The sequence below is a fragment of the Protopterus annectens genome, chromosome 3.part1 (assembly GCF_019279795.1).
Source record: "Protopterus annectens isolate FY-2018-M chromosome 3.part1, PAN1.0, whole genome shotgun sequence".
In the NCBI taxonomy this organism is placed as follows: Eukaryota; Metazoa; Chordata; order Ceratodontiformes; family Protopteridae; genus Protopterus; species Protopterus annectens.
Window position 1 is genome coordinate 206,653,463 of NC_056732.1, and position 19,113 is coordinate 206,672,575.

The 19,113-nt window shown below is 43.2% G+C and overlaps 1 protein-coding gene across 1 annotated transcript in view; it reads right to left on the reverse strand.

Annotated features, from left to right (window-relative positions):
- Positions 1–19,113, reverse strand: part of TOPBP1 (DNA topoisomerase II binding protein 1) — a 1,495,804-nt gene that overhangs the window by 678,229 nt on the left and 798,462 nt on the right. The window contains exon 14 of the mRNA XM_044066718.1: positions 631–751. Coding sequence (XP_043922653.1) covers positions 631–751 — 121 coding nt within the window. The remainder of the gene's footprint in view (positions 1–630; positions 752–19,113) is intronic.

A 19,113-nucleotide genomic window follows, 5' to 3' on the forward strand; every position in this document is an offset into this window, starting at 1 on the left:
TGTGTTTTATATATATATGCACATACACACAGATATGTAAATAAATATATATATATATATATATATATATATATATTTGCAAAACTAGAAAGAGTATGTTGATAGGAAAGAAATAGAAAATGCAGCAACTGAGAGAATCACACTATTACAGGAACTACACCTCACAGCCTTAACCACCTGCTCCAACTGCCACTCAAGATTTACTCTTCTGTTAAATGGCTATTTGGTCTGATTCATGTCAGACCATTTACACTCATGACCCAAACAATGACTCAGAAATAAGTGTAGTAAATAAACAAAGGGTTCAAAATTAATACATTTTAAAAATCAACTAATTTCACTTGTTGGGTCATCACTATAATATATAAAGTATAGTACTGAATTAACAAATGAAAAAAGCAAAATATTTCAATTATGTTTCACATCACAATTCCATGTACTTTGACACCACTTTTCAACTACAGTCAATACATCTCCACAGACTCCAGAGACAACAGACGACATCATTTAATACTTAATATTAACATTTACATTGCTCATCCTAAACTGTTGTATCATCTATATCAGCAAATAAAAAATGCATATATGTTATCATAGGGTGTTTTATTAAAAATAAAACAAAATATTCACTTTTACTTCCTGTCACATCCTGTTCAGTATCTGGGCCGTTAGTGACTGAACTTTGTTTTTTTGTAGCACCGGTGAAGGCATCTGCATCGACTGCATCATCATCCAACTGCAAAGCATCAATCTGTGAAAAACACACACAGTAGGTTACTTAACATCTCCAAATTCAACAAAAAGCCAAAACCGAATTAAGATATGCAAGTTATTAATACCACATCCAGATATATGATGTTTTGAAAACAGCTGAGCTAGTGAAACGTGAATACAAAAATAAAACAGGACATAGGTAGGTACTAGGCTACTGGCCCTAGGGCCTATATAAGCCTAACCAAAAAGGTACTCTGGCTTTCACCACCCAAGAAAATTATTTTCCTGTGCCCCTGTCGAGCAGAGCCACAGAGGTGATCCCTGGGGTGAATTTCCTATTTCTCATCCAGTCATCAAGATTTTTCTTGAGGAGAGCTAATGAGAAGCTTTGTTTGACATAGGTAGGTAGTTTGTTCCAGAGTATGGGAAGTCTCTAGGACAGGAATCTATCCCTCAGGCTCCAGCATGTTCTGTTTATTGTGGTGACAAGGTTTAGGTCCCTAGAGGGTGTAGCTCGGAGGGAATTGGGATTTCTTTACGTGGAGCATGTCCAACAGCTCTGGATTTGGCATAGCTTGGCATGTTAGACAGAAATCGCCTCTGAGTAGGCGATTTGCGATGGAGTAAAGGTGGAGTTTTTTGAGTCTGTCTGCATAGGGCATCTGTTTGAAACCGGTAATCCTCTTTGTGACGTATTTCTGCGGCCTTTCCAGTTGTTGTAGATGTCTTGTGATGTACATACCAAAAGGGGCGTTGTACTCTATAATGGGTCTAATGAGTGATGAGTAGAGGGGAACAATGACCTCTCTTTTCCTGGATGAGAAACCTTTTGTGATGAGGTGTGCCACGTAGAAGGATTTCCTGACTACTGTGGTGATGTGATTATCAAAGGAGAGACTACTGTCCACCTGTATCCCAAGGTCTCTCATCACACTTTTGGTGTTAAGTAGACTACCACCTATGTGGTAGCTCATGGGTACAGAGTTTTTACCAAACGGGATGACAACGCATTTTTTGGCATGGAGCTTGAGGCCCATAGCTTTGACACCAAGCATCTGTCTCAGTGAGGCCCTTTTGTAGGATGTCCACATTGTCAGGAGTTTCGATTATGGCTCCTAGTTTGCAGTCATCTGCAAACTTTGTTAGCCAAAGACCTTCTGTCTTAGCATGTACCTCAGAAAAGTAGATACCAAACAGGAGAGGACACATGACTGAACCTTGTGGTACTCCACTTGTCTGTAGTCGGATTTGGAGTCTGCTACTTTCACAGTGTGGATTCTGTCAGTGAGCCAGTTGGCAACCCATCTTGTGACATAGGGATTTACACCTAGTTTAGTGAGTTTATCTATACTTCCAGAGTGGGGGATGGTGTCAAAAGCCTTGGCGAGATCTACATAGGCTGTGTGAACCACCTTACCCTCGTCTACGGCTTTGGTGACTGCTTCAAAGAAGTCTATCAGGTTTAGGAGACATGATCTGCCATTTACATACCCGATCTGGGTGAGATCCAGAGTTTGGAGATTAATAATGTCTTTGTTTATAAGTTCCATGGCCTTGCAGACCTGGCTCATTAGGCTAATGGGGTGTAGTTCCCGAGGTCTGTGGTGGCTCCCTCTTTGTGGAGTGGGATAACCGTCGCTGTGCACCATTCAGTGGGCACAAAGCCTGAGGTGAGGCTATGATTGAACATGGTGCTTAGGTGGGGTGCCAGTTCATTCTGTACTTCGTGTATAACGCAGCCTGGGATGTTGTCAGGTCCCAAGGATGCTGTGTTCTTGGCTTTGGGGAGTGTGGTTTTTACCTGTGCAGCCGTGATTAAAGGAACTTTGCATTCTTCCAGTATAAAGATGGGCCCTTTAGGGGGTGAGAGGGGGGTAAAGTTAGCACAGACCTACCTGCCAGGATATTGGCAATATCAGTTGGTTCTGTATATTTAGTGCCATTGTGCTGTAACTCAGAGCAGATCTGAGTGTTGTCATGGAGATTCTTGACATAGCTATAGAATGCTTTGTGATTGTCTTTAGAATCAGTGGTGATTTTGTTTTAATAACTAACTTTGGAGGATTTTATGAGGGATCTCAGCTTCTTACTGAGGCTGACCAGGGAGTTCCTCCAATCATGGGATTTTATTCTTTTTTGCAACAGTTTCGTTCTTCACTTGTAGAGTTTGGTTATGGCAGGGGACCATCAGATTGGCTTCCTTTTTTTGGGGGATAGCATCTTGGTTCTGTTAGGGATAGCACTATCCATGCACTCGTGTAAGTGCTTATAAAGTGCATTTGTGCAGAATTCAGCAGTCGTACCTCTATTGTCTCGTCTGCATGGGTGTCGTGAAGTTTGCCACTTCTGTCTTAAGAAGCGTGAAGTTGGCTTTGGAGAAATCTTTTACGGTGGTTTCCCTAATAGGGTCAGGATGTGGATGTCTAGGGCGATTAGCTTGTGATCGGATCTGACCAACGAGGAATTGACCTCTGGTGTGGAACACCATATTGCTGCCCCTGGTGGGGGTGTGGATAATTTGATCCAAGGCATTGGAATTTATGAATTCCAGAAAACATTGAGCAAAAGAGTTGGAACATGAGTAGCTTTCCCACTTAATGGTGGGGTAGTTGAAATTGCCCATTATTAGGGTGTTGGGTTGTACCCAAATATTTTCCAGTGCATCAAGAAATGAGGAGTGGGAATCCTGGGGCATGGTGGGGGATCTGTAGCAAGTTACAATTTGGATTGCAGTCTTGCCCAGAGTTAGTTGCACTTTGATAATCTCGGCTGCATTATGCTGAGCAGCTAGCCTGGAGGTGTGGATATCAATGAGTATGGACACTCCTCCGCCTTTAGTGTTTCGGTCCAGGTTAGGTGGCTGAAAGGTGTGGTATGAATTATAGCCTGGTAATGCAGGGGTGCTCTCTGGAGCCTTGAACCAGGTCTATGTCACTGCACATATGCCGATGTTCTCCATTTTAAGGAGTGCCTAGAGTGAATGCATTTTGGAGGTTTAAACTTCTAGCATTGCCCTCCGATTTTGCTTGCTTGCACCTGTTACGGTGGTAAACTTTTCATTTGAACCTTGCCTAAAGAAGGCACTATAGGGGTGGCAAGAGCCTTAGCCGGTATCCGGAATCCCAAGGGCAACAGGTGCAGGCCATCTCTGGCAAAGCATTGTGGTCTGTCGATCATGTCATCTTAGGCAGATAGTGGATCCCCTTAGAATGACACCAGAAGCTTAGCCAATTGTTGAAGTCAATCATTTTGTCCTTGTACTGTGGTATCATTCTGGGTGATGGCAGGAATCTCAATATTAGTAAGCAACAGATATGTCAAGGAACTCACTGTAAACTGCAGATTTTAGAATAACATGATCACTGTTGTAGTGCATTCATAAATTAACTGAATGTAGCCGCAGATGGATGCCAGTCTTCTGGCCAGAGTTAGAGAGAGATCCACAGTTGAGATACACATTTGCCTTCCATTCCAAGGTTATGAGCATGAAAATTGTCTTTAAAAGACAGCATAACCCATGCCACTTTTTTTTTTTTTTTGAAAAGATGGATAACTTTCCTAAATTTTGCTACCAAGACTAACACCAGAAAAGGAGAATCACAGCTAGGTTTAGAAACTCCTGTCAGTAGAAGATTCACCAAAATGTGCCTCAACTTTGTCTAAAATACATTGTATACAACTTTCACAATTACTAAAAGACCCTCCAGTGCTATGAGAGTTAATAACCCCCACCCCAAGTTTACATAGCATTAAATGCACAATGAGCAAACAACCATGTAAAAAGAAAAGGGAAGAGGTGTTCAGAAAATACTACCTATCCAGGAAAAAGGGCAGGAATGTGGACAGGATCTCATATCGCAATAATGATCCTACTGTCTGAACATCTGTGGTTATGGTGAGTGCCCTTGTACAATGTACCACTTTTATCATAGTGACCATTTTGATAGTACATTGACAAAATAACGAGCAACTACCATCAAACAAGAATGACCCCTACTGTGGACCCAGGTGGAGGATAAAAGCAAGCCTTGAATCAAGACAGAGACAAAACCAATTCTAATCCTTTACGGAGCATCTGGTTTGTAAAGCTTGGAAAGTGTGAACAGAAGTGGCATCTTCACAAAACCACAAGTGCAGGTCTATTCTTAGAGTGACACAGCTGGCAGATACCTTTGTAGTATATGATATGCCCTGTCCAGCAACATAAAATTAAGTAAAACAACCTGTCAGCCATTTAGAAAATGCCTGCATGGATAATCACATGCCCTGTTTTCTTTGCATAAGAAAGACAAGAGTATTTGAAGTCTTTGGTCCTGTTAGTGTAGTAATTCAATTGCCTGTAAACATTCATGGTATGAAGAAATATTTTCTCTCTTATTCTTAGGCTCAGTGTGCAAAAACAGGAAAATGGAAGGACTGTTTATATCTTCATGGAGAAGCTATATATTTAACTGCACACATCTTCTAATCACAGTTCCTTTAGCAGCAGCCTTAGCACTGGTACCTACATAACATGCTTCCCAGCATCAATGCAATTTTAGACATGACCAACTTATCTTTCAAAGAATAATCATATGCGTTGGGTTAAGTTCTCAATTTGCTACTGTATATTGTGGACCTGATGAATAACTGGTCTTGTACCCAAGGCATACATGTTCTTACTTTCACTGTCAATAATAAGAGTGTTCAAACTTGGCACAATTCAGAAACCTAAAATTATACCAAAAAGAAAGAACCATCACCACAGCTCAAATAAAACCAAAACTTTTAATAAAAAATAAAACAAAACAACCAAGAAAACAAGGTAAGGGCCTTCACAGTCCTCAGACAGGTTCTTCACACCTATTAGTGCTACACCTGAACAAATGTAACAGTAAAGGCAACCAATAAGTTGCTGTGAAATAGAATTACCTAAGAAAGAGAGAAAGCCCAATATATGCTGAAGACAACTAATGCTGGAGTAGGCATGCCTTCAGCACTGGTTTCAGAGAAACTCTCTCATTAATACCTGGGTGTTTGTCTGCATTTACATGGATAATCCACTTCTGTTCTCGCAAAATTCTTGAAGTCACCACCTGTTATATTTGGATTAAGAAACTCTACAGCCATGAACTTAAATGTATGTTTCTGCCCCACATCAGAAATATGTTGTGCTAATGCATTACCTATTTTCTTATTCTTAATATCAATCATATGCCCTAAAATTCTATCTTTAAAAAGCCTGTTTGTTTTACCTACATAGAATACAAAACACTCTACACAATAAGCAAAATGCATAAGATTCAGCATTGTACAATCAGCATAAAAGGATGTCTCTAATACAAAACCTTGCAAAGGATGCGTAAAACTTGCACGCCTTACATTTCCTGCAAATAAAGGTACTTGAACGCTGGGATAATGGTGCATAGTCCTTGGTATTCTTAGAACAAAGTTGTCGCTTAAGGGACATGCTGTTTCTAAATCTGAATTCTGGTTTATCACCTGCTATCTGTTTAAGCTTGTCATCTACACAAAACTGCTCAATTTTTCTTTACGATATCACAAATCGTGTTCACATTACTGGAATAAGTTAAAATTAATCTAGCATCACTGCTAGTAGTATGTGTCAGTCTTGTATCTACGAGATGTTTAGAGGCATTAGAAAAATATGGTCTCCCTATAGTCTGTCTTCCAAATCTTAGGCTTATAGTCACCTAAGTCTTACTCATCACAGCTTCTTTCAAGTAATTTTTTCTTTAACTCTAGCAGTGCTTGTTTCATAGCTGAGTCGTCACTGTGTAGTCTCATAATCCCCAGAAATTGTCTCTTCACTACATTCCTAGGTATATGGCGGGGTGCAGACCTGTCTTATGCAACAATAAATTCTTCTTACACTTCTTTTTAAACACCCCAGTTTTAAAATTCCCAATCAAACCCCGCATAACAGTCACACCTAGAAAATCAGTAGACTAGCTGGAGTAAAAATAACAATTTCAAAAAAGAGGCGGGGGAGTGCAAATAAACTCACACAGCAATTCAGGTGACCCATTCCATAGAATAAAAACGTCATCCACAAAGCACTTACAACAAACTATACTTTCACAAAAACAATTATTATGTAGCACACAATCAAATTCCCACTGTGCAAGCGCTAAGCTGGCATAGGAATTGGCACAAGCTGTTCCCATCGCCACGCCAACCTTTTTATTATCAAGAATAATCACTGGAAAAAAAGGTTGCTTCTCAATAAAATGTTGCTTCTCAATAAAACAGATCTAACATTGTTTATACACTTTTCATTAGGAATCGCTGAGAACGAGGCAACATCACTCTCAAAAAACAGATGCTTGTCTTTTCTGATTGGGTTACAACAAAATAAATCATACAAGAAGTTCTTTGTATCCCTAAGAATAGTGTCCACGGTATCCACAACTGGGCATAAACTTTTTTCCACAAAGATAGAGTTACCGTAGCCCAACCTTGACTTGAAACAATGGGACACATAGGGGTGAGCCGGCTATCATTATGTACTTTAGGTAGCCCATACAAACAGGGTACAAGGGGATGTTCAACAGTAAAACACATTCCTCAGTGATCGCCTTAGTCATAAAGTACAGTTTTGTACCTACCACAAATGTAGATGTTCGAAGATCCACATTGCTGCAGTCCTTACATATGGGTAGTCCGCTGTCCTCGGTCGGCCCAAATACCAAAGTATTAGGCTGACGTCGGTCAAGGCGCTTAAAACTGACATCAGGACGTCAGGGTACAAAAGCGCATGACCGACGTCATATCCTCAGTCTTTTCTTGCCCCAGATGTCAGAAGGCCCTAAAAAGAAAGGCCAAAGGCAAAAAACAGCAAAGAAACACCAACCACCCCTGCACTAACCACATTTACAAAATTTACAACCCAAACCACACAACCACCTCTAACTACAGAGGGGAAGAAGGGAGGGTAAATTGGACTGCAGCAATGTGGATCTTCGAACATCTACATTTATGGTAGGTACAAAACTGTACTATGTTCTTCATCTCACATTGCTGCAGTTCTTACATGTGGGTAGAATCCCAAAGCAGAGGTAAGGGAGGATGGCAAAACTATAAAGCATTAGGAGCTGCCAAAATGCCCTGTAAAATTGCAGTGGCAAATCCAGCCCTAGACTTAGAATAAAGTGGAAGGTGGTAATGCTTAGAGAAAGTATGCACTGAACTCCAAGTAGCTGCCTCCAAAATATCTTTAGTAGCCACCCCCCTTAAAAAAGCTGTAGAAGTGGCAGTAGCCCTAGTGGAATGAGGTCTAATCCCAGCTGGAATCTCCTTACCATGATGGGAATAACAGAAAGCAATACAAAAACCAATCCACTTAGAAATAGTTTGTTTTGAAACAGGCTTGCCCTGAGAACCCAAAGCAAATGAAACAAACTGCTGAGACTGCCTGAACCCTTTAGTTCTGCTCAAATAATATCGCAACTGTCTGTGTATATCCAAAGTGTGCAAAATCTTCTCCCCTTTATTTTGGGGGTTTGCATAAAAAGTAGGCAAATGAATAGTTTGGTTTAAAGCCACACTAGAAACCACTTTAGGCATAAAGGAAGGGTTAGTACGCAAAGACACCCTATCCTTGTGGAAAATTAAGAAAGGCTCAACCGCCATAAGGGCCTGTAATTCAGAAACCCTTCTCGCAGAGGTAATGGCCAACAAAAAAGCAGTCTTCCATGATAAATATTTCAACTCGGCAGTAGCTGCAGGCTCAAAAGGTTGTAGAGTGAGTTTCTCCAACACAAAATTGAGATCCCAAGCAGGAGTAGGAGCTCTACGTGGGGGTCTTATATTCTTTGCCCCTCTAAGGAATTCCTTAAACAAAGGATGAGAAAATAATGGTGGGTCACAGTCATAGTGAGCAGAAATTGCTGCAGCATGAACCTTTATAGAGGAGAAGGACAAACCTTTGTCCAATAACTCAGTAAGGTATTGAAGAGCAACACTTAAATTAGGTTTAGAAACATCAAAATCCTTAGCTGTACTCCAAATTAAAAATCTCCTCCATTTATCTGCGTAAACTTTCCTTGTACTAGGCCTTCTGGCCTCCAAAATAACATTCAAAACTTGTTGTGGAAGCTGAGACCCTCCAGGGTTTAAAACAGAATATGCCAGGCTGTTAGATGCAGAGAGTGAAGTTTGACATTGAGTAAATGACTGTTCTCCTGAGACAGCAGGTGTGGAATCGAAGGCAAAGGCCATGGAGGCTCCCGTACCAGACTTCTCAGTAATGGGTACCAGTGCTGTCGAGGCCAATCCGGAGCTATTAAAATCATGGTTGGCTTGTCCTGTCTGACCTTCAGGAGTACCTTTGGGAGGAGAGGCAGAGGAGGAAAGGCATACACGTGAAGATTGCTCTAACTGAATGAGAGAGCATCCACTTTCCAAGCTGTGGGATGAAACCTTTCTGTGCAAAACTTTGGCAACTGGTAATTTAGTGGAGAAGCGAACAGATCTATGTCTGGAGTTCCCCATAACACTGTCAATTCTTGAAATACATGAGGATCCAATTTCCACTCGTGGGGATCCATAATTTGTCTGCTCAACACATCTGCTAAGGAGTTCTGTGCTCCTGGCAGAAACCTTGCCTGAAGATTTAGCTGTAAACTGAGAGCAGTCTCCCACAAAATCATTGCTTGTCTGCATAGAGGGTATGAATGTGTCCCCCCTTGCTTGTTGATGTACCACATGACAGTTGTGTTGTCTGTTTGAATCAACACCTGCCCTGGAAGAAGTAAATCCTTGAAAGCTATCAATGCAAATTGGACTGCCAACATCTCCTTTAAGTTGATATGTAAATGTTGCAGTCTGGCAGGCCACGTGTCTTGTACCCATTTTCCATTTAGATGAGCTCCCCAAGCTTTGTCTGAGGCATCTGTCGTTAGAATCTGACTCGCCTCTGGTCGGGCCACAGAGAGTCCCTTGTTTAGGTGACATTCCTGAGCCCACCACAAAAATTCCTTTTGAATGCAAGGTATTATCTGAATGACAGTGTCCATATCTTGGCAGTGTTGCATCCATACATTTTTGAGATACCATTGTAGCTTCCTCATATGCAGTTTGGCATTGGGAAGTACCAGAATACAAGATGCCATGAACCCCAAGGCTTGAAGGACTGTCCTTGCAGTCAGCCTGGACTGACGAGACAATTGATGGAAATAAAGAGAAAGATTCTTTTGTTTGTCCGGGGTCAAAAAGGCCATCTGAGATGCTGTATTCAGTCTCACACCCAGAAAGCACATGTCCTGAGAGGGTACTAGATTGGACTTTATTTCGTTCACAGAATACCCTAGGCATCTTAACACTGCCATCACATACTGTAAATGATGAGGAAGTTCGTCCTTTCCTTGAGCCAGAATCAGGCAATCGTCCAAATAAGGATAGATTTGTATTCCTCTTAGCCTGAAGAAAGCTACCACTGGAGCCAGAACCTTCGTGAACACTCTGGGCAGTAGATAAGCCAAAGGGCAATGCAGAGAACTGATAATGAAAAGTCCCAGCCCGAAAACGCAGATACTTCCTGCAACTGGGCCTGATAGGAACATGAAGGTAAGCCTCCTTGAGATCCAGAGTCACCATCCAGTGATCTTTGCCCAGCAGAGGTAAAAGCTGTTGTAACGTCAACATTTTGAACTTGGGAATGTCCAGATATGTGTTAAGGATAGATAAATCCAAAATTGGTCTCCACGTGTTCCCTTTCTTTGGTACTAGAAACAGGCGAGAATAAAATCCTAGGCCCACTTCTGGCAGAGGGACCGGTTGAATAGCTCCTATTTGAAGTAGTAGAGAAATTTGTTTGTGAGCCTCTAGTCTTTGCTGAGGAGGAACGTCTGGCATGCCTTTGAAAGGAGGCAAGGTATGGAAATAAAACTTGTAACCTTGGTGTATGATATCCAATACCCATTTGTCCTGGGTAATTAAAATCCAATTTTCCTTGAAGAGTGCCAACCGTCCTCCCAAAGGTGCTGCCAGGCAAGAAGGATCTGGCAGCTGAAAAAGTAGGTCATTGGGCCTGTTTACGAAAGGACTGGCCCCTGCCCTCACTCGAAGATTGTGCAGGTGAACTCCCTGTTCTAGGTCTGAAGGAACTCTGAGCTCTGCCCCTACCACGTCTAGATCGACCCCTAGACTGAGAATCATAAGAAGGATACGTCCACCCCTTAGCAGGCCAATTCCTACTAAACTTTGGAGGTTGAACTTGCAAAAAATCTTTAACAGTCTGCATAGACTTAGCCTTGTCTTCCATTTTCTTCAAGAATGACTCCACAGGTGGACCAAACAACACTTCAGACTGCAAAGGAGCATCCAAAATCCTTGTCTTAACATGGTCAGATAAATTCTGATCCTTCAGCCAGGCGTGCCTGCGAAGAACTGAACCAGTGGCAGCCACCCTAGAAGAGGCCTGCACAGCATCAAAACCACATTGTAAAGCATGCTTACCCACCTGTTCAGAGACATGCACCAAATCTTGTAATTCTTTACACTCAATGCCTTCTGCCAGAGCATCCACCTTAGATTTCAATTGAGAAAGAAGAAAATTTTGATATTTCAACATATGAAACTGGCAATTCAAAGCCCTCATTGCTAAGGTAGAAGATGTATAGACCTTCTTTCTCCATCTATCCAAAGCTCTGGCCTCTTTATCTAGAGGAACCGGATTTTTTACCACAGAGGCCCTGACACCCTTAGGTCCCTGACTAATAGTTTCTGGGTCCGCCCTAGGACTCTTATAGAGATATTTATGAGCCTCAGGCACCCTGTAATACCTATCCGGTTTAACAGGCGCAGGAGGCAGAGAATCAGGATTAAGTGAAGCCTCTGAAAACACATCTTGCACAACATCCAGAACAGGGGGTATAGCTAAGGGCCTGTGCTGAGGTAAAAACAAAAATTCCCTAAGCCTTTTCCGTGAATCAGAGAAGTCCTGACCTTCCCACTTAAAATGTTCCCTCACAGAATGAAGTGTCTCTGAAAAAGAAAAATCCTCTGGAGGAGAAGCAGAAGGAGTGGAATCTTCTGCATCAGAATCAGAATAAGGAGAGTACTCCTGCAAGTCTTCAGCCGAAGACTCTGAAACATCTGAAGTCTGTTCAAAACTTTCCAACTCTGGCTCCACCCTAGGCCTCTTATCAGGAGGGGGCAAAGAACCTCTAATCAGAGTAATCAAATCTTCTGCCATTTTAAGCATGTGCTTCTTAGGCACAGACCCTGCTGAACTAGGAGTAACACCAACAGAAGCTAAACCTGGCCTGCCTCTGGAAGAAGCCTTGGAAACAGAAGGAGAGGGCCTAACCACCCTGGGAAGGGAGGGGAGTATAGTAACCTGAGAAGCCCCTTCAGCCTGACCTGCCTCTTGAGAGGCCACATCCTGCAAAATCAAAGTCTCCCCCTGAGACTCCAGAGAAGCCTCCATCAGAACCACCGGTTCCACTGAAGCCTCTAAAGAACCGGCGTCCGGAACGGACGACTCATCTTGCCTGGGTTTAACTGTTTTGTCTTTGCGCTTCTTCGTGGAAGCGGGTGCCGGAGAATCCGACGGCATATTATAATTGCACCGCTTACCGAAGACCAGCCTAGCACAATCTAAACTTCGCTTAATAGTGCGCTTATTGAACCTAGCACAAAAGCGACACCCGACTACGTCGTGCTCAGGCCCCAAACAAGGAATGCACAAAGAATGATAATCCCTATGCGGTATCTGTTTCCCACAAGAAATACAATTATTCACTTTTTCTGACATCCGGTAATACACTGAGGCAAGAAAAAAACAAAATATTCCCCAACGTGTACTTAGCCAACTTGGATTCGGTCTGAAACTCCAAACTCGAAAAATTTCAGAACGCCGAACGGCACTTGCAACGCTGCTTCTGCATCGGACCATGCGGCAAAAAAGACTGGGGATATGACGTCGGTCATGCGCTTTTGCACCCTGACGTCCTGATGTCAGTTTTAAGCGCCTTGACCGACGTCAGCCTAATACTTTGGTATTCGGGCCGACCGAGGACAGCGGACTACCCATATGTAAGGACTGCAGCAATGTGAGATGAAGAACATCCATATCAAACAGAAAGAAAGCTAATCTCTCAATACCAGAAACTTGTGGTCTAGTCAAACAAAAATATTTGAATTACTCAATAACAAATACATCTGTTCCAAAAAGAGTTTTGTCTAAGACCACAATATTGTCCCCTTTATCTGCTGGGCAGATTTCAATAGATGACATCTCCTTTAATTCATGTAATGCACGTTGTTCACCAGGGGATTTTACATAACTGTTCTACAGCCTTTTATTCCCATGTTACAGTATTCATAATCTTTGGGTGAGTGCCAAAGCTCAAAGAGAAGAAGAAGAGGTGGTATGGAACTGTTTTCCAAGAATCCATGCAGGATTGCCCTAGCAAACCCTGCTCTAGACTTGGAAATATGGTTCAGTTTGTAGTGTTTGGTGAAGGTATGGACAGATGTCCAGGTAGCTGCCTCTAGAATGGAAGCAGTGTCCGGCCCTTTGAAGAAGGCCCCAGATGAGGCCATGGCTCTAGTGGAGCGGACTTTCATTTTTGAGGTTAGATGCTGGTAGGTGTAAAAAAAGGAGATGGCTCTGGAAATCCAGACAGAAATAGTCTGTTTTGTCACCACTTTTCCAGAGCTCTGGGGTGAAAGGAGACAAACAATTGCTCTGTTCTCTTAAGGGACTTGGTCTTGTCAAGGTAGAATCTTAGTTGTCTGTGAACGTCAGGGGAATGCACGACTCTCTGAGTCATTCTGGAGATGTGGAAAAGAGGTGGGGAGGTGAATACACTGGTTCATGGACAGCTCATTCACCACCTTAGGCATGAAGAACGACGTCAATCCATCCTTGTGGAAGATTAGAAAAGGTGGGGGTGGCCATGAGGGCCTGAAGCTCTGACAATCTCCTGGCTGATGTCAGGGTCACCAAAAGCACAGTCTTAAAGTGCAATATTTAATGCCGTTTCAAACTGAGCTTCCCTAAAAAGTAGTTCAGGTCCCATGGGGGTGGAACTGGCCTCCTGAAGGGCCAGAGGTGCAGTACTCCCTTAAGGAATAACTTCACTGGAAGTCGGGAGGCAAGAGGAGGGTCAAGAGGCAGACAAGTCAAAACAGCAGCTATGTAGGCCTTAACAGAAAAATATGCCAGCCCTCTTTGCAGTAATTCACACAGGTAGGACAGAACTGAAGGGACCCCTCCTTGAAATGGGTCTAGCTGTCTTTGAAGACACCAGATGGAGAATCTTTTCCATTTGGACAAATATGATCTCCTAGTATTGGGTTTCCAGGCCTCCTCAAGGACATTAAGCATATCCTCAGTGTAAAGGTGTCTGAAAGGGATCGAAATTCTATCTCCCACAGGGTTAGGTTCAGAGATTCCAAGTGGGGATGGATTAGGGATCCCTTGCCCTGTGTGAGAAGGTCTATTCTGTGAGGTAACTTGTGATGACTGCCCCTGGCTACATGTAGAAAGGGGAACCAATGCTGTCTTGGCCAAAAGGGAGTCACCAACAAGGTTTTTGGTTTGTCCTGCTGGATTTTCAACAGAACTTTTTGCAGGAGTGGGAAGGCGGGAATGCATAAAGAAACAGCCCCTTCCATGACACAGAAAAGGCATCCATTGCCCTTGCTAGGGGGCTGGGTACCCTGGCACAAAAAAGTGGAAGTTGTCTTTTCAGAGGGGAGGCAAACAGATCTGTTTGTGGAGTATCCGACTTGTGGACTATGTCCAGGAACACATCCCTGTGTAGCATCCATTCGTGGGATTGTGACATGGACCTGCTCAAGGTGTCTGCCTGGGTGTTCTGGGCTTAGGGAATATAGACTGCCTGCAAGATGACTCTGTGTTGGACCAGAAATTCCCAGGCCTGGAGTGCAAGTCTGCATAGCAAGTAAGATTCTGTCCCCCCATCCCCCATTTGTTCACATATGACAGAAAGTACAGTTTTGTACCTACCATAAATGTAGATGTCCGATAGGTATGCAACTGCAGTCCTGACATATGTGTTGTCCTGCCTCAGGCAGCCCTTCGGTCGGCCGGATTCCAAAGTCTGGGTCCGGCGTCGGTTGATGTCACCCTTTCCCCGACGTCAGAGCGCCTGGGGTATAAAAACGTCAGCCGACGCCATCTTCTTCAGTGTTTCTTGCCCCTGATGCCAGGTGCCCTCTAAGGAAGGCTAAATTTTGAAAATAGAGAAAATATTCCAGACAAGTACAACAACATAAAAACAAATACACCATAAAAGATTACCCCAGGTAGCTAAATGAGGGGTAGAACCCAAAAGAATACCACAGAGGGGTAGGTGGGAGGGAAAACCTGACTGCAGTTGCATACCTATTGGACATCTACATTTATGGTAGGTACAAAACTGTACTATGTCCTTCAAGGATGCAACTGCAGTCCTGACATATGGGTTGAATACCATAGCCAACCTGGGGGTGGTAGGCACTAAGACAAAGATGGTGTAGCTAAAATGCCCTGCAGGACTGCAGAGGCAAACCCTGCTCTGGATATGGAATATAAAGGCAGGTTGTAATGTTTGGAAAATGTATGCACGGAGCTCCATGTAGCAGCTTCTAAAATGTCCTTTGTTGCCACTCCTCTTAAAAGGCTGTGGAGGTGGCTGTAGCTCTGGTGGAATGTGGCCTGATGTCAGCTGGCACAGTTTTTCCATGAAAAGAGTAGCAGAATCGAATGCAATTTCCAATCCATTTAGAAATTGTCTGTTTGGAAATTGCTTTTCCCTGCAATCCAGCAGCAAGCTACAAAAAGCTGGTCAGATTTTCTGAAAGACTTTGTTCTGTCCAAGTAGTAGCGCAACTGTCTGTGTATGTCCAAGGTGTGCAGAAGTCTCTCTCCTTTATTTTGAGGATTGGGAAAGAAGGTAGGCAGGTGAATAGCTTGATTCAGGGACACCCTGGATACCACCTTTGGCATGAATGACGGATTGGTTCTCAAAGAAACTCTGTCCTGATGAAAAATGAGAAATGGTTGTATTGCCATAAGGGCCTGTAGCTCAGAGACTCTTCTTGCTGAGGTTACTGCCAGAAGGAAAGCTGTCTTCCAAGACAGAAATTTCAGCTCTGAAGATGCTGCTGGTTCAAAGGGAGGAAGAGTTAATTTTTCCAGCATGAAGTTGAGGTCCCATGCAGGCACTGGTGGTTTCCTTGGAGGGTTGATGTTCTTTATACCTCTTAGAAACTGTCTTAGCAATGGGTGAGAAAATACAGGTGGATCAGTGTTATATTTGGCAGATATTGCTGAAGCACATATTTTTATGGAAGAAGAAAGGCCATTGTGGAGCATTTCAGCCAAATATTCTAGGATCTGTGGAATGCTCATCACTGATGGGTCTTGACCCTTTTTGCTGTTCCAGATAAGAAATCTCTTCCATTTTGCTGAGTATGTTTTTCTAGTGGAAGGTCTGCGCGCCTCCAGGATATCTTTTACCCTTTTGGAAAGTGTATCCTGAGGAATAGTCATGGAATCTTTCCAAGTTGTCAGCTTCAATGTTTTCAAGCTGGGGTGTAGTGTCCTGTAATTGTGCTGTGTCAGAAGAAGTGGCCATTGAGAAAGGAGCCACGGATTGGTGTGTGTCAAGCTCCGTAGCAGTGGGTACCAGTGTTGTCTTGGCCAGTCTGGAGCTATCAGTATGACTTTCGGCTGCTCTGTCTTGATCTTTAGTAACACCTTGGTCATCAAAGGAAGAGGTGGGAAGGCATATAGTGTTAGAGAGTTCCAACTGAAGGAGAGCACGTCCACCTTCCATGCTTGAGGAGGGTATGTCCTTGTGCAAAACTTTTTCTGATGGTGATTGAGGTGGGAGGCAAAAAGATCTATGTCCGGCCTTCCCCATGCTTGAGTTATTTGTAAGAAAATGTCTGGATGCAACATCCATTCGTGTGGATCCATGATGTTTCTGCTTAGGCTGTCCGCCAGAGCATTGTCCTTCCCTGGTACAAACTGGGATTGTAACTCTATTTTCAATGGAAGGGAAATATCCCAGAGATTCATTGCCAGTCTGCAAAGAGGGTAGGAATGGGTACCTCCTTGCTTGTTTATGTACCACATAACTGTGGTATTGTCTGTCTTTATTAGTAGATGGCCCTGATGCATGAACTTTTCGAAGGCCTTGATTGCATGTATCACTGCCAGCATTTCTTTTTGGTTGATGTGCAGGTGCTTTTCTTTTTGTGTCCATTGTCCTTGAATGCATCTGCCCTCCATGTGCGCCCCCCATCCATGGTCTGAGGCGTCTGTTGTTATGGTTTGACTTGTATGAGGCTTGCTGAAAGGCAGACCTTTGTTTATCTGGCTTGCTTGGGCCCACCACAGAAATTCCTTTTGAAGGCATGGGATGAGTGGGATCAATGCTTCCAGGCTGCGGCTGTGTTGAGACCATAGACTTTTTTAGATACCATTGTAGTTTCCTCATATGCAGCCTTGCGTGTGGAATCAGAAGAATGCAAGATGCCATGAAACCCAGGGCCTGCAGGATTTTCCTTGCAGTCATCTGGGTGTGTGTTGCTAATTTTCTGAAGTATTCTGGTAATTGTTTTTCTTTTGTCAGAAACGCCATCTGGGTGTTTGTGTCCAGTGTGGCACCCAGGAAAGGTATTTGTTGGGATGGTACCAGACTTGATTTCTGAATATTGACTGTGTATCCCAAGGCCTGCAGTAGGTGAATGACATAGCCCAAGTTTTTTAACAAGGCTTGTTGGCTGTCCGCTTGCATAAGGCAGTAGTCCAGGTAAGGGTATATTTGTATCCCCTGAAGTCTGCAATGTGCAATTACTGATGCCAGGCATTTCGTGAACAAACTGGGCACAGTAGATAAGCCAAAGGGCAATGCTGAGAATTGATAATGCTCTGAGCCTGCAAGAAATCCGAGGTATCTTCTGCAACTTTGTCTGATTGGGACATGCAGGTATGCCTCCTTGAGGTCCAGAGTTACCAGCCAAGACCCCTTGCCCAGCATGGGAAGAAGTTGCTGTAAAGTCAACATTTTGAATTTTGGCACAATAAGGTAAGTATTCAGTGCGGACAAGTCCAGAATGGGTCTCCATTGGTTTTCTTTTCTTGGAACAAGGAACAGTCTTGAATAAAATCCTTGGCCTTGTTCTGCAGAAGGAACCTTTTCTATTGCTCTTATTTGAAGTAGGTTGGTTATTTGTTTGAGTGCCTCTGCCCTTTGATTTGGTGGCAGGTTTGGCCTGCCATGTCTTGTTGGCAGTGTATGAAAATGGAATCTGTATCCTTTGTCTATTATGTCCAGTATCCATTTGTCCTTTGTAATATTGTGCCAATTTTGTGAGAATAAAGATAATTTTCCGCCCAAAGGTGCTTCTAATTGAGCCCTGGATGGCGGAGTCAAAGTCAAGTCATTGAGATTGTCCCTGCGGAGCAGTGAAGGTCCTGCCCCACCTCTCTGGTTCGGAGGCTGCCATTGACGTCCTCTGTAGGAGCCTCGAGTTTGCCCTCTACCTCTGCCACGTCTGTTTTTGCCTCTTTGAAATTTGTCTGTGTCTGGAAAGGCCCAATGCTTAGAAGGCCAATTCCTGCTGAATCTTGGAGGCTGTACCTGGAGGAAATCTTTGACTGTTTGCACTGATTTTGCCTTTTCCTCGATTTTCTTTAAAACCTCTTGTGCAGTAGCACCAAATAGCTTATGTTTCTCTAGTGGTGCGTCCAAAAGCTTAATTTTCACATGGTCTGGCAATGTTTGTTCCTTTAACCAAGCATGTCTGCGTATGACCGCACCTGTCATTGCTGCTCTACATGAAGCTTCCAATGCATCATATCCACACTGAAGGAAATGGTTGCTAACCTGCTGAGTATTATAAACCAATTCCTGTAACCCCTTTCTATCTAATGGTTCAGGGGAAGCTAATTTCTTTTGCAAGTCATTCAACATGTATGCCTGATACTGAATCATATGAAATTGACAATTCAATGTTCGCATAGAAAGGGTGGAAGATGTATATACTTTCTTGCCCCACCTTTCTAAAGCCCTAGAATCTCGTTCTGAAGGAAGTGGGTTCTTAGCAGTAGTGGAGGAAACCCCTTTAGGCCCCTGAGAAATAGTTTCAGGGTCAGCAGTATGGCCCTTGTACAGAAATTGATGTGTGTCTGGGACCCTGTAGTACCCGTCTGGCTTGACAGGGGCAGGGGGGAGGGAGTCAGGGGAAACACTAGATTCTAAGTACACATCATCGAAAACATTTAAAACAGGAGGAATAGCTAAGGGTCTATGCTGAGGTAGTTTTAAAAATTCCCTTAACCTTTTCCTAGAATCTGAGTATTCTTGGCCTTGCTATTTGAAGTGTTCCCTCATGGAATGAAGTGTTTCCCCAAAGGAAAACTCCTCAGGAGGA